Source organism: Hemicordylus capensis, chromosome 2, assembly GCF_027244095.1.
Source record: "Hemicordylus capensis ecotype Gifberg chromosome 2, rHemCap1.1.pri, whole genome shotgun sequence".
NCBI lineage: Eukaryota > Metazoa > Chordata > Lepidosauria > Squamata > Cordylidae > Hemicordylus > Hemicordylus capensis.
Window position 1 is genome coordinate 368,047,653 of NC_069658.1, and position 17,029 is coordinate 368,064,681.

The window sequence follows — 17,029 nt, forward strand, 5'->3', positions numbered from 1 at the left end:
GCAACCCAGAAGGTCTGAGTGAGAACTGTGAAGCATGTCTTGTGCTTTTATTTTATTTTTCTTGTGTGTGAACTGCTCCCCAATAACTTACAGGGACTTCAGAGTAAATCTGGCCAACATGTGAATGCAGCACCTCCATTCCAGAGGAGATGTGTCTTAAAGGGCTTTAAAAGCCTCCTGTGAAAAACCTCCTGGAATCAAACTTGACTGAATTTGTTCAGAATTCTGAGAAAACAAACATAGGTTCACCCTGCATGGTTGAAAGTCTCCTTGGCTAATCTGCAGCGAGGGGCCCATTTTAATCATTCATCTTTCTAGTGTGTTCTAGGCATTAAAAGTAAAACAAATGTATAGTACTCAATGTATATCTCTATATATTGTGACATGTGCGTGTGTGTATTCAGTGAAATGTATTTCCAGGCAGCATACTTATTTTGGAATATCAGACTTAAATCCTTGGGGGCCTGGGGTGTGCGGAGGCCCTGGACTTTGATTGGGGGGGCCCCATTTTAAAATCTTGTCTCTGGGCCCACTCCAACCTTGCTACGCCCCTGGGTGGGACCTTCAGTGAGGAGGAGAGTATGTTTAAAATTATTTTTGTGTGCCATGTTGAAGTCCCATATGGATGGAAATTTGAGATACGAATGTTTCAAATAAATAAATTTCCTGACTATTACATATACTTTACCCAAGTGATGCATTCTGATTATTGAAAGCTATCTGCTCAAACACCGGTTGTCTACAGGACTGCATTGGCCCTTTTACCAACCTTCTGAACTGCAAGGGCAGAGCAAATTTGCAGTTAAGAACTTTAATGTTGTCCTTTATCTCCATTATTACAATAGAAGGAGAAAGCTGTTAGTGAATAATGAACATATCTGTGCAAAGACAGGATATTAGAATATGTGATTTCAGAAGGAACTTTAAATTATCAATAACATTTGATATCAAGATTTTACAAGATCAAGGAACATTCACGTGCTATTCTATATCAGATGTGTACTGCTTTTTGTAAAGATATGAATGAAACGAAAGGGGAAATACAGTCCCCTCTGTTTACCACCCTGCTCTAGCACCTGTCTGGATCAGGAAGTTATTTCTCCAGACCTTGCTTTCTAATTCTGTTCAGAAAATCTTCTCTGCATTATCACTTCAAAACTGGTCCCGTGGTATACGGAAAAACTATGGGAGCTGAAGCACAAGGTAGAGGAATGCAGCACAAGTGGAGAAAGGCTTGACTCAAATCCAACATATTACAACATATAGCGCATTTGAAGATCTATGCTCAGCCAATGCGTGAGGCAAATAAGTGGTTCTGTTCTGCTCATATTGCATCCGCAAGCTCACGTCAAGTGGAGTTGTTTAGGGTGGTGAGAGGTCTTGTACATGCCACTCCTCCCTTGAATCAGAATTTGGAACCATCAAACATCTGTGACATTTTTAATGAGGTTTTTTGTGAATAAAATCTTTCATATAGGAGCCGACTTAGATTCAGTCCCCACAATTACTGCAGTGTCTGATGTGAAGGTGTCCAGCAGCTCCTAATATGGTTAAGTTGGCTCAGTTTCCATATGTGACTCCTGAGGATGTGGACAAGCTGCTTGGAACGATGCAGTCTACCACCTGTTCTCTTGACCTTTGTCTGACATGGCTTATATTATCTAGCAGGGGGTTGCTGTAGAAGGCCTGGTAGAAATTATAAACACTTCTCTGAAGGAAAGCAGGATGCCTTCCTGTCTTAAGGAGGCAATCATTAGACTGCTTCTGAAGAGGCCTGCATTGGATCCCTCAGAGTTATGCAACTAAAGGCCTGTTTCCAACCCTACATGGCTTGGAAAGGTAATTGAGAGGATGGTGGCCTCCCAGCTCCAGACAGTCTTGGAGGAAACTGATTATCTAGACCATTTCAAACTGGCTTTTGGGTGGGCTATGGGGTGGAGACTGCGTGGTCAGCCTGATGGATGATCTCCAATTAGGAACTGACACTATCAACTATAGAGTCCTTCTGGAGCATCTGGAGCATCTGAGGAACTGACACTATCAACTATAGTGTCCTTCTGGAGCATCTGAGGGAGTTGGGGGTGGGAGGCACTGCTTTGTAGTAGTTCTACTCCTACCTCTTGGGCATATTCCAGATTGTGTCTCTTGGAGACTGTGGCTCTTGAAAATGTAAACTTTTATATGGTGTAACTCAGGGCTCCATACTGTCTACAGTGCTTTTTAACATCTGCATGAAACCACGGAGATCATCAGGAAATTTGGTGCAAGGTGTTATCAGTATGCGAATGACACCCAAATTTATTTTTCCATGTCAGCATTATCAGGTGAAGGCATAACCTCTCTAAATACCTGCCTGGAGGCAGTGACGGGCTGGATGAGGGATTACAAACTGAGACTGAATCCAAATAGGAGATACTTATTGTACAGGGTCAGAACTGAGGAGACAATTTTAATCTCCTGGTTCTGGATGGGGGTCACACTTCCCCAAAAGGAACAGGTACACAGTCTGGGAGTGCTTCTGGATCCAAACCTCTCCCTGGTGTCCCAGGTTGATGCAGTGGCCAGCAGTGTTCCCTCCAACAGAGAATTACAGATGTTGTTCACTACAACCCACAGCATCACCAGCTGGGGATTAAGGGAGTTGTAGTCAAACACATCTGGGAATCCCTGTTAGAGGGAACACTGCTGGCCAGAGGTGCTTTCTATCAGCTTCAGCTGATACGACAGGCCCCTGCATGCATTCAGTCAATGTTTGGAGGGAAAGGTGCGCTCAGGGGTTTTGTCTTGGTAATAATAAATTTGATAATAAATAATATTATTGATAATAAATAAGCAACTCTTCAATGTCCCAAAACTGCTGGGCTCCTTTCATACCTAGATGGCATATATAAAGTTTTGTTTTCTAGTTAACCATGGTATCATAAGTCAAACTGTTATATCTCATATTAGCAAAATTCTTAATAGAGAAATCCATAGTTTTTATCCTCTTCAGTGGGTCAGTTTAGACAATATGTTCACATAGCATGGTGTAGTGGGTTAGAGTGCTGGACTAGGACCGGGGAGACCCGAGTTCAAATCCCCATTCAGCCATGGTACTAGCTGGGTGACTCTGGGCCAGTCACTTCTCTCTCAGCCTAACCTACTTCACAGGGTTGTTGTGAGGAGAAACTTAAGTATGTAGTACACCACTCTGGGCTCCTTGGAGGAAGAGCGGGATATAAAATGTAATAAAATAAAGTAAATAAATAAATAAACAAACACACACACACACAAAATTGGGAGATGTGAGCACACTCATATCCCACTCACTGTTCCCAGTATGCAACCTCATAATCACATTGGGACTTTACTATTTGAATGTGCTATTTAAATTGCATCTGAATAGTCTGAACTGCCCCTCCACAGAACTACACGGCCATCCAGCAGCATATCAGAGAAGGTTATAAGATGTGTACACTCATATCTCACATGGCTGGCAAGGCTGGCCATACATATTACCTAGTCTAGACTGGCTAGACTGGCACACCATTCTAATAATGGATCCAAAATGCTCTTAGCACCAACAAAACGCACTGCCACTTTCAGCTGATTCTCCCACCACCCCAGTTGAAGTGGTCCATAGCGCATCACACGTCATTCACATGCCCTCAAAAGTGGCTTTTTAACAAGTGGAAGAGGGAACAGGAAAGCTCCACTGAAGAATGAAACTTGGCTCATGGTTCCCTGGATATTATGTGGTAGAAACACTAAGAATTTAATGCATTCTTACACAAGCATAAAGTCTAAAATAAGAATTCAACACTGTCAACTCAGGACAAGGTTACAAATGAAAATGGATAAATCATGGCAAAATACTGAAAATAAGTATAGTAAGTAAGAATTTAGTTATTCTGTGGAATAAATTGTGGTATCAGTGACAAGAAAGATAGGACATCAGGAACACAGACCTGCATAAGTCAAGGTCACAATTAAGATCTTCCAGGTGAACCCTGCTGACTGAGTATTCTTGCACTGAAGAAAGTGAGAACATTTGCAGAATGAACCAGAGAATTTACTTTTACTAAGAATACAGACTGATTACCAGGGTAGGGGAGGCACATTGAGTATTAAAGAATTGGTCCTTTCCCCTGATGCTAAGGAAGAAATGTAAAGCACATTTGTCAAGATTAGCTTTTGCAAGCTGGATAAACAGGTTGTTGTTGCTATTCCTATTGTGCTGAGTATCTTTAGTATTGGAAATTTAAGGCTGAATTAATTGTTGGGTTATTATTGTATGTTAACTGCCTCAAACATTTGGAGGGAAACCTATAATTTAAAATGATAAGTAAAGATGATGTAGGAAACTCTTATCTTTTTATTATTATTATAGCTTGAGCTATTTGGAAACAAGGAATAACCTGCAAAGAAAAAGCATATTGCTCTTTTAAAAAACCCAACAACCCCATTTAATTCATTTGCAATTTTAAATAAGATCTGTGAATGCTGTCTGTATAGTTCAATAAAAAATTTCTTTTAGCAACTTCTACACCAGTGATTAACACTGAGCTAAATGTATACAAATATAAATGTTGAAACATTTAGTTTTACATTTTTCTCAGAAGTTTACTTCATAATTATTTTCCTATTTGCAACTGAAAGCGTTAATCTGTCAGATTAACGAAGCCAGTTTTAATCTCATAGGAAAGCAATAGGAAATTGAAACACTTTGCATCAAATGCTATAGGAACGAAATATTTCAAATGAACATAACCTCTGGCTGTGATGATTTGATCTAGAACTCTTTCAGAGATTCTCTTATCAGCACATATCCAGATGGGTTCCTTACACATGGTTCAACTCCAATGTGCCAAATGCAGTAACTTTCCATCCTGGGATTACAGTCTAATTTATTTATTTATTTATTTATTTATTCATTCATTCATTCATTCATTCTTGTTTACACAGTCAGACAGATGTTATTGACTGGTTTGTTTTATCCAGACATCGAGTCCTTCCAAAGGACCTAGGATGGCTGAATTTTATTGTCAATGTTGTTGTTGTTGTTATTGTTATAGATATCGTTGCAGAATATAGGCTGTTCCCAGTAAAGTTGCTTTTTGTAATTGGCTGATGGTGATTTCTGTGGCCCCTATGCTGTTGAGGTGCTCTTCAAGGTCTTTTGGAACTGCACCCAGGGCACCAATTACCACTGGGATTATTTGGGTCTTTTTCTGCCACAGCCTTTCAATTTCAATTTGTAGATCTTTGTATTTGGTGATTTTTTCTATTTCTTTTTCTCTATTCTGCTATCCCCTGGTATTGCTATGTCGATTATTTTAACTTGTTTTTCTTTCTTCTCAACTACAGTTATATATCTGGTGTATTGTGTGGCAGATGTTTGTCTGTTTGTAGTCGGAAGTCCCATAATATTTTTGCATCTTCATTTACTTCAACTTTTTCAATTTTATGGTCCCACCAATGTTTGGCTACAGGTAGCTTATATTTTTTGCATATGTTCCAGTGTATCATCCCTGCTACCTTGTCATGCCTTTGTTTGTAGTCAGTCTGTGTGATCTTTTTACAACAGCTGATTAGGTGGTCCATTGTTTCATCTGCTTCTTTACAAAGGCAGCACTTGCTGTTTTTTATTATTATTTCTTGTTTACACAGTCAGACAGGTATTATTGACTGGTTTGTTTTATCCAGACATTGTGTCCTTCCCAAGGACCTGGGATGGCTGAATTTTATCATCAATACTGTTGGTTATTATAGATATCGTCGCAAAATATAGGCTGTTCCCAGTAAAGCTGCTTTTTGTAATTGGCTGATGGTGATTTCTGTGGCCCCTATGGCGCTGAGGTGCTCTTCAAGGTCTTTTGGAACTGCACCCAGGGCACCAATTACCACTGGGATTGTTTTGGTCTTTTTCTGCCACAGCCTTTCAATTTCAATTTGTAGATCTTTGTATTTGGTGATTTTTTTCTATTTCTTTTTCTTCTATTCTGCTATCCCCTGCTATTGCTATGTCGATTATTTTAACTTGTTTTTCTTCTCGACTACAGTTATATCTGGTGTATTATTATTATTATTATTATTGAAAACCTGATGATGATAATAATAATAATAATAACAATTTGCTTTCTATATCGCCCTACCAAAAATGGCTCAGGGCAGTTTACACAGAGAAACAAACAAATAATATGGATCCCTGTCCCCAGAGGGCTCACAATCTAAAAAGAAACTTAAGATAGACACCAGCAACAGTCACTGGAGGTGCTGTGCTGGGGGTGGATAAGGCCAGTTACTCTCCCCCTGCTAAATAAAAGAGAATCACCATGTTAAGAGGTGCCAGCAACCTCTTTGCCAAGTTAGCAGGGGTTTGATGGATTTCAGGTGTTCAAGTAAGTGGCAAATACAATTCTTCCTGAAATTTGTACTTCAAAACTCACATCTTTCACCCCACTCTGTTTTTATTATGTAGTGTAGAATATGACTTCAGACAACAAGAAGGTAGATTTCACCAAGTTCTGAAGACACTGGATCAAGTGGAAGAAAGCCCTCCAATTGCACCTCTACAAAGGCAACCCTCTGACCACTCAGTCCCTGAGAAACAAGAATTAAGAAGGAAGACCAAAAAAAAGAAATGCTTCTGGTGGATCTGACAGTTTAAAAATGGGTATGGTATGAAACAGTAAAGCTCGATTTAGATGTCATGGACAAACCACAGTTTAGCAATAGTGAATAGGCTTCATGCTTGAATGCTCCTCCTTGCGCATGCAATGATTCCTGTTCTCACTTCCTTGTTCGCAAAAGCTATAGTTTGTTGTGATATCCAAATCAGAACATCGAGGCAAATTATAATTACCATGAACTAAGAAATGAGGGGATGAATCAGCATGTACAAGCATGATTCATAATGACCAAACCATGGTTTGGATGTCACATCTGACTGAAACAGGTCTAAAGCACTACAGCTGACGGTGAAAATGGTGTTTATGATCAAGAATATGCCTAGTTTAAATACAAACAAAACTCAATCTCAACAATCAAGACTGTGATATATTTAGAGATACTGTTAACTTAGTCTTTCAGATTAAATTGTTTCAAAATTTAATGGAGTGAGATAGTTAAATAAATACAACATGGGTTTTTCTTTCCCTATATAACATCCTTACTTAGCAATTCTGACACTTAAATATAACTTAAGCATAGCTGAATCGTTGTTCCTTGTTTTGGTTAGTTTGATCGCAATTCCTGAAGTGGCAAGATTTATTATTTTAATCACATTTCATAGCTTCTTTTATCTGACAAATTGCTTTATAGCAAATCTTATTGATTGCATCTAAGTGTATCTAGCATCCTTCACATTACACAACTAATCAAACTAATCAGATCTAGCAGTTAACATTCATTGGAACAGAAAAGTGCACTAAATCAGTGACTGACATCCAGATTAGCACTGCACTGGTGCAACAGTACCTGAAATCCAAACTAACACTGCACTGAAATCCAAACTAACACTGTACTAACACTTGACTTTCCCCTGAAGCCTGTTGTGCCTCCCAAAAGTGAATGTCTGAGACCTGAATGGCTCTCAGGGCCATAATTTTGGGCTTCAGAGGAAAGGGGAGATCACTGAAAATCACCTCTCCCTCCTCGCATGACAGTACAGCATTAGTCTGGATTTCAGGCACTACTGCAACAGCACAGTGCTAGTCTGGATATCAGCCAATGTCATCAATAAGCTAAACAAGATTTTCTAGTGAGACTGAAGCATTTTTATTATAGAAAGAAATAGTTCTGGGAAATGCTCCATAGCTGTTAGATTCCATTCCAATCATAGAACTAATTTTTTAAAGTTTTGCACTATTAATAACTTTGAACTGGGGGGTGGGGGGAATGACTTATTTTGAAAAGAGTCTACTGATCTTTCCCAGACATAAGTGATATGTTCCCTGCCTAGAAGGCTTAGACTCTAAGTAAGATGGACAGAAAAGAAAAGGATAAGATTTAAATCATGTGGATAGAAAAGGGGAGACAAATATTTCAGGCAGAAATTTTTATATTAAGAAATTAATATAAAGCAATTTTTGCATTAAGGCTGCAGTCAGCCTTAGTATGGCTGACATCCACATTAATTAAGCACTTGTGTAGCAATGCTGTGCCCGCATACAGAAAGGGGCAATTTTCATCAATCTCCCCACCCCTCTATAGCCAACTGTTCTCCCCTACAATATGTCCCTGAGGGTTGTTGAAGAGGCATATTTTGGGGAGTCACAGTCCGCTACAAAGGGAAGGGGAAATGGATGAAAATAGCCCTCCCCTATAGCATGTGCCATGCATTTGCTGCACCAGCATTTCATTCGTCTGGATGTCAGCCAGGAGCCTTAGACTCATTTAACTCTACATAGGAACAGGCTGTGAGTCCATTTCTGAAAGTGTGGGACACTGTGTGGGGCAGCAGTTAGTGATAATAGGAGCAGACTGTCATCAAACAGAAAAAAGCACTAAGGCATATCCTCCCTTTTCTCCCTGTGTAGTTACTCCTGGGTGCAAATTCCTGGTGGCTGCTGGCAAGGCATGTAGGCTCATCATGTGACCAGACTAATTCATGTGGTAAGCAGCTTGCCAATGTAAAAGTCCCCGTGTGGTTGTGTCACCACAGAGAAGTATTTTTCAGTGGCTTCCACAAAGAGTATGAATAGCCTGCATACCAAGGATCTGGAATAGAAAGTCGCTGGATATCTCCTTGTGCAGAATGGCTTTAATTTCATGATGACGTCTGGATCTGTTTTAGTGCACCCAGCACAACATATGACCAGCTGAAAGCCAACAGGGGCCATTCTCATGACTGCAGAAGTATGTTTACAAGATGCTAAAGACTTTCAACGGATGATAAAGAATCAGAAATGAGGCAAATTAGAGGTCTAAACTATCCTTTCCAAATCTTAGTTCTTAGATCACGCCAAGATTTTAAAACTAAAATGTTACTTTCACACCTTTAGAAGAAATAATTCCAGAATTTTGCACAATAATTTAGCATGCTTGTCAGTTTAAAACTGACATTTTAAAATTATTTGAAGGTTCTGTTGATTACATGTACCAAATATGCAAATTACCAGTAGCCATCAGTGTACCTACCCTTACATTAAAACATCATATAAAGATGTACTGTTGTAACATGTTGTTAGATGCCAGCGTACGGTATTGCCATTTAGTACTAGCAGATTATAATGCCAAGTTCAGATATTACACTAGGGCATGATATTCTACATCATCATTATATGTCCCTCTACAGAAACAATCTAACACATGAACCACTAGCTGCAGGAGGTTCCACTTTGCAACAACCTGTGTCCAAGACCACATATGTTGCTCAGCTGACATTCTTGAGCCACCAGGTCATATGTTCCATTACTCCCATGAATCTTAACATAAGCACCCTGAACCAGTAGAGATAACCAACATGCAGAAGCAGGTATATAACCAACATGCCGAAGCAGGTATCCACATCTGGATCATTTTGTTCAATTGGGACCTATACAAGAAAGGTGTGCTGGTGTGCACATACAGGATAGCAATAGCACTAGCACTTACATTGTGGACGGATCTGGAGGATCTGGAGTTATGCATGCTGAAATTAAACATGCTGAACAAAGACTGTGCACAGAGCCTATAACAAATGACTGACACAAACAGGTTTTAAACTGTCATCTGTTTTGAGGGTTGAATCCAGGTTTCCCCTGCTATCGGATAACTTCTGTGAAAGCAGGCCATGTCAACTATCAGAATCAACAGAGTATGGGCAACACCTTCATGCCTTGCTTGTGAGTTTTCCAAGGTATCTTGATGGTAATCTGAAAACAGAATGCCAGACTAGCCTCATTTCACCTGATCCAGAAAGGTAGTCCTTATGTACTTGGCTCCATATATGCATGATTCAGTGATCAGGAAGGAACTTGCATCAGGGACAGAATGGTGCTCACACATTCAAGAAATATTCCCAAATATTTATTCAGATCTTTGATACAACACAACAAATAAATTTAAGGGCACACTAGGTTCACCTTTCAGCATTGAAAACTAGATTACTTATACATGTATAGGTTTAAACTATGCGCTAGCAAGGCAGAAAATATTGTATATCATGACAGTCCGACAACACCTTTGGACCACATTCTAGAAGGTTTTTACTGTCTATACTTACAACAGGACAACAGCTTTCAGTAACACTAGTTGTATAAAATGAGTATGGAACGTGCAGCCAAAAAGAAGCATATAGAGGTACTTAAGTGTGGATGTTTGTAAAATATTGTATAGCACATATAATATATTCTGAAACTACTGTACTTGAAATTACTCTGCTCTACAGGGGAAAGTGAATTTTTGGATGAAAACTGTAAGAATAAAATATTCAGTCTTCTATGGGCAGTATCTAAATAAAGGTTTTATGTACTTCCATAGTACAATAAATACCTATTCCTATCCACAGTCACAACTCTTGGTAAATAAATGGGCTCCAATACAGATTACTTTCCTGATAAAATGTACTAATCAAATATAATGTTTTGTATATTTCTAGATTCTTTTACTGGCATAATATCTTTTACAATAAATTGACATATTTTTTCTGTCTCAAGACTCAATAACTTAATAGCAATGTTTACAGTGACTTCGGATAAGGCAAGTACTCAAAGCAGGAAGGATGAATTGAATAGTGGCTTTCTTTACAGTTTGTAATTCCCACCTAATTTTCTAAAATCTAAAGCCACATTCACAAAATCCAAAGTCAAATCAAGATCACAGACCATGTACTTTGGTGCACTTCAGATCAGTTTTCAAGCATTCTCCCTACAGTGCTGGAAATTCTCATGAATTCTCATGTCTATAGATACTTGACATGTTTCAATCTCTCTCTCTTCCTCAATCGGTAAATGACCATCTGGACAGAACTGTTTTCATGGCAGTTGATCTTAATCAGATTTTCTTATCTTTTCTTATATTTTCTTTCAAAATGTTTATTTGGGAGGAGTGAAAAGAACACATTCACAAATCAGAACATTACAAGCAAACACACACACACACACACACACACACACAAACACACACACACACCCCATAAAAGTGGAGTCAATGACTGACAGTCCCATACAAATTAAAAGGACTAGTTTGGCATTCCTTTAATTTCAATAGGACTTCTTCAAGAAAATTTAGTTAGGATGTCAGCCAGTTACCATATAATGTGCATTGTTATGAATACAATAGGAACTGAAATTGTAAAAGTCACTCTAAAAATATTTCTAGCCTCACAACTGATGTTACTAGTAGTTAGCATTTGAAAATGAATTGCCACCTCTACCCTGCACCACCAAGTCAGAACATTTTTAAAATAAAAAGTCCTTCATCGTCTTCTTTATGCCACAGAGCTTGCAAGATAGAGTTTGCAAGTGCCTAACCAATCATTTTTACTTGACACAACATCTGCCCACACAGTCAGCAGTCACTGGGGTCTTTTCCCAGGACATCAGCATTTTCTCAAAAAACTCAAACCAACCCACAAAAAAATCATTACATCACAATAAAATGCAGAAAACATAAAACATGCCAACATTTCAGTTGCTTGCAAGAAGTTGGGGGGAAACAAAGGGTTATAAAATGGAAGAGCCCTTATACTACTTTTTAGACATTTTAAGATGCAAGTAACAAGAAAGCCGGCACATTTACAAGAAAGAATCCTGCAATTGGTTCCTTATTACCAAGGTATGCCCCTGCAATTAGTTTATCTCTTAACAACCAACTTTAAGTCTCAGAGAGTTAAATGCACAGATTCCTAACTTTGATTACTTTCTAAAATCTGATAAGCAGCAGGGGTATATTTTTCTCTAGATACTCTGCAAATTGCTGGGTATCTTGTGGCATTCCAGTGCATAAATAAGAATCCTACTGCTCAGCAGAGCTTAACTGTCAGAATTTAAGGCACAATTACCATTAGAATAAAGCAACTAAAATTAACACAATAGGGTTCCTTTTTAATTTAGTTGCTTATCAAATCCTGTAAGTTCCATTATAATTGTCTCCATATTTTTTATAAAAAACTTCTTAATTTTTGAAAAAAAGTCACACAACTTTCACATTTCTCTTTCCGGCTTCCCTGTTAGCCCCAGTCACCTGCAACTTCTAGTAAAAGTAAAGTGCGCCATCAAGTTGATTTTGACTCCTGGTGCCCACAGAGCCCTGTGGTTTCCTTTGGCAGAAAAACAGGAGGGGGTTATCATTGCCTTCTCCCAAGCAGTATGACATGATGCCTTTCAGCATCTTCCTATTTCGCTGCTGCCCAATATAGGTGTTCCCCAATAGTCTGGGAAACATACCAGTGGGGATTCAAACCAGCAAGCTTCTGCTTGTTAGTCACGCATTTCCCCGCTGTGCTAATAGGTAGCTGCAACTTCTAGTATTTTAGGCCATATGTGAATAATGTTTGACAAAGATATGATTCATCTGATAAATAGGAGAAGAAAGAGCCTCTGTGGCAATATTTATCTTATTTATTATTCAGTTTTTATACTGCCTTTCATAATGCATCTCAAGGTGGTTTACAAAAGTTAAAATAAAATCCCATAAAAGTTACATTTAAAACCTTAAAAACAGTGAAAGAGTAAAAATCACAAAACACCAAAAAACAACCATAAAAAAGATCTGCCAGAACTGCCTCCTCGAGAAAGGGATGCAGCTGGCACACTAGCTGAAACTGTGCAAAAGCACCCCTTGCTACTGCCTCCACCTGAGCATCCAAAAGCAGAGCCAGGTCCAGCAGCACCCCCAAGCTGCACATTTGCTCTTTCAAGGGGAGTACGGCCCCATCCAGAACCGGTTGAATCACTCTGTCCTGACTGGCTCTTCTACTGACCAACAGCACCTCCGTCTTGTCTGGATTTATTATTTATTTATTTATCCATTCATTCATTCATTTTCACATTTATATCCCACTCTTCCTCTGAGGAGCTCAGAGGAGTGTACATGGTTATTCTTATCCTCACAATAACCCTGTGAGTTAGGATACATGACTGGCCCAGAGTCACCCAGTGAGTTTCATAGTTGAAAAAGGATTCAAACTCGAGTCTTCCCGGTCCTCAGTTTGCTAGCCCACATCCAGCCCATCACTGCCTCCAGCTCCCGGTTCAGTACATCCACTGTTTCCCTAGGATCTGATGATCTGCAGTATGTATATGAGATTTAAATAAGTATGTATTAATGGACAGCAGCACCCCAGAATTAAAGGTACATGACCCTAAAGCATTAACCAAGTTAAGGGTTCTTTTCTAGTGAATGGTCTAGCATTAAAGCATACAAACAGTGTGTGTGTGTGTTAAAAAGGTTGCCCAGTGCTGTTTTGATTATGCATGGCACCTTACTGGCACCAAGAAAGTGCCAAGTAAATGGTTCTGACAACTTAAGACTGCAAATGAATGGCAGCAGGCCTAAGCCAAGAATATCTGACCTAGAAAGCAGATTGTCCAAGCAATCTTATCTGTAACACAGCCATTGCAGAGAACAAGCATGCCACAGACCACTATATATAAGATGCAGATATGAAAGCACAGACACCTCCTCCAGTCAAAAATAGGCAAGGCCCGCAAGAACTTCTATTAAGAGGGCATTAATCAGCGAGACATAATAGCAGCGGCAACTACTGCTTTGACAAGATTACAGCAAACAAAACTTTGTAGTGTAACAAGATGTTCATCTAGGTCATTCTTCCCCATCACTGTCTCTGCTGCTGCTCTTTTTACTTTGTATTGTTTTTATACTTGTGCTTTAAATTCTTTTTAATCAGATTTGTCTTATATTTTTAGCTTAATATTTAACTGTGTTATTTTTATAATCTTGTTTTTAAATTTTGCTGTAAACCGCCTTGGGATTGTTTTAATGAAAGGCAGTATATAAATTTAATAAATAAATAAATAAATCACCTGCTTGTCTAGGGTTAGCTCTACAAGTATACAGCAGTTACTTGGGACCAACAAATATGAAACACATGATTCCCACTCCCCAAGTCCTCAAGGAATACTTTCCTAAAAGAAGCATGCATTGGAATAAACTCTGGAAACCAGAGTAAGCATGGAAACTCATTTCCAATCAACTGAAGCTATGAAATTGGGTTGGGGTTTTTTAAACCCTTGCAAATTAGACTCCAAAAAAATGTTACATATCTATGGCATACCAAAAGCCTCAAAAAGAAAAACAACCACACTTTCTTCCATACATAAAACTCGATCCCTGCATAATCACATAGAGACAATTCTTACCTTCCACAGATGATTAGGCAATTGGCAATTTAACAGTCCGTTTTAAGACGTGGAAGCCATTAGGGTTATTTCTTAATGACATCTATTGTGTGGCTTTATAATACGACCACAATGTGCTCCCTCCCACATACCAGTCTAGATAATGCATTGCTTTTTAATTATCTGCTTTTTTAAAAAATGGGGGGCTCTTTGCTTCTTTCACACCTCAGCTAAGCAAGGATTCAAAGATGGAGGCTAAAATGAATGAGGATAGCATTAAGTGAGAGATGTTTGTTATTTAGAGTTGGATTTTTCATGGGAAGGCATCTTTCAGGTTGACCTTTAGAAATCTGATTGTTTTGCATGTAAAAGCTTAAAAACTGTGATAACACTGAGGCCATGTAATAATCCAATGAAAACAAAGCTGAGATTTGACAGTTTCCATTCAATAAGCTTTTTCACAGCAATGCTAAAGGATTATAATAATACATGTTATATACTTCTTGAAATCTAACACACAGTGAAAAGCAGACATTAACTCAACTGGAATCAAGTTGACACCATTATGATGCGACAAGACAAAAGAAACAGTCTGGTAGCCATGGACACAATGGATAGTCAAAAATAAACACATGGGGTATGCAAATAGCATTGTATTAGGAACAACACTAAACACAAACAGCTCTTAAATGTGAAAAATAATGAACAGGGATCAACACTCTGTTTGCAGCACAGCAGCTTTGAAGTGTTTACATTGCAGTCAAACTGGCAACTTGATACCACACTGTCCTTTAAACATCAAGCAGATCATTTTCTGTACATGGGGTTCCTGACAACAGACTACCCAATCTCATTAAATCAAGAGGTGCTGAATAGAGAAGAAAAGATCATTGATTATATTTGCTTATGTTATCCCATTATCTTGTAAACTGTCTTAAATGCTGTTTAAAATTACATCATCTCCAACCATTTTGGTTCTTCCTGCTTTCATAAAATGCTTGAGTGTAGAAGCAAAAAATGTCATACAGATTTAAAATAGTATGCAACATTTGTGTTGTAACTGAATAAGAAAAACTATCAAGGCATCTTAAGTTGTCTAACTCATTTTAGTAAACTTAAAACAAAGATCTTGTGCAACCTTAAGGACTAATGAATTCATTAAAGCATATGCTTTCATGGAGTTCACTTCATCAGAAACATACTGCATCTGGATGAGGTCAACAAATAATCAGGAAGATTAATTATTAAAGGCAGCAAATGATGTTTGAATTTGAGTAGGTTCATTCAACCAGATTCCACAATCTGCCAAATAACGTGTATCTTTCTTTTTCTTTATATCCTGATTTTCTTTTTTGAAAGACAAAACCAAAGCAGGAAAGACAAGTTGTACCACAAAGGTTTTCTTCCTCTGGAAGAGCAACACTGCTCACCAAGCACATGCTGGGTGTGGTGATTTGACCCCACACAGCTTTTGATAAAGCACAAGGCTGGTGAGATTCTTTCATTGATGGAGGGTTCAGGCTGGCACAACCACAGAGCTGTCAAAGTTCTCCCCCATTCAAACCCTCACGCAGCATTTGAAAGGCATCCCTCCCTCTCTTCCTGGAGAACAGTTTGGGTCTCAGCTGGTTGTCCTCTAGAGGCTTGAGAGGCATTTTGGCTCCTCACTGAATTGACTGGTGTTGTCATTTGTCTACCTCATACTGTTCTCCACAATTAGCTAAGCTTTTGGTCACAACAACAGGTACAGTTTGGGTTTAGATGGTTAGCCTCAGCTTATTGGTGAACACCCTAAGGCATGTGGTTTAGCAAGAAAGGGAGTTCCAACCATTCCCTAGAGGCTTTAAAGCTCAGGATAATTGGCCTGGGACTTCTCTTGGCATTGCAGCATCATTAACCTTAAAGGCTGCATGGCTAGTGGGTGGGAAGATGAGCAGATGGGGTTAGAGGTTTGTGGACGGCGGTAGAGGTGGGCGGACGGGGGCAGAGGTGGGCAGATTCTTCTTGCTGACATCTTGCCCTATATGACTTGGCTAAGAAGAGCAGTGTTCAGTTTTAGGGCCGTAAGGCTGTTTCAAGTCAGGAGTATAAATATAGTTAGGTATAAGGATGGCAATTTGGCTCAGACACAATTTGTAGTGGGACAGAGAGCCCAATTTGCAATATTGATTGGATCTGAGATAACAAAAGTTGTCACCTATAACTTTCAAAAGTCATGCCTCATGTCTTTACTGGTGTGAAGGAAAGGACTCCTTGTTCCACAGAACTCCTTCTTCATATCACAAAGTTCTTCATCCAGGGTAAGCCTCTTTCCTCTGGAATAGTGGTGGACAATCTAAAGCTCTCCAGCTGCTGTTGGAAAACAGCTCTCATCATCCCCAACTGCAATAAACTGTGGCTGGATATGATGAGAGTTGTAGGAGAGCCTCAGGTTGGTCACAGTAGACCAGTGCAAAAGCCTCACTGCCTCTACTTTTGGAAGCTGTTGGGTGGCTGGCCACTGATGGAAACAGAAAAGAGAAGCCAAATGGCAGTCAGTCCTAACAGGCTAATAGAAGAGGTCTTGCTATGCCTCCCTGTTTTCTGTCAGCTGGATGGTGGCTGGCTGCTGATCGGCTTTGCTCTGGGAGTTGCAGCTGAATAAATTCCAGGAAGCTTTCTGCCTGCTTGCTCTACATTTCCCACCGGCAGTCTGCAGGCAATGTTAGTGTTCAAACTGTACCTTGCCCTAGTAATTAAGACAGTTAAAAAACTAAGTTACTCAC

The 17,029-nt window shown here is 39.2% G+C and overlaps 2 protein-coding genes across 5 annotated transcripts in view; one reads left to right on the forward strand and one right to left on the reverse strand.

The window, feature by feature from the left end:
• The window catches only part of INSYN2B (inhibitory synaptic factor family member 2B), a 136,599-nt gene extending 125,985 nt beyond the window's left edge, over nt 1-10,614 (forward strand). Inside the window, exons 4-5 of the mRNA XM_053294955.1 lie at nt 6,461-6,655; nt 8,520-10,614. Coding sequence (XP_053150930.1) covers nt 6,461-6,641 — 181 coding nt within the window. The 3' untranslated portion in view covers nt 6,642-6,655; nt 8,520-10,614. The remainder of the gene's footprint in view (nt 1-6,460; nt 6,656-8,519) is intronic.
• Nucleotides 1-17,029, reverse strand: part of DOCK2 (dedicator of cytokinesis 2) — a 422,720-nt gene that overhangs the window by 255,792 nt on the left and 149,899 nt on the right. The window lies entirely within an intron of this gene.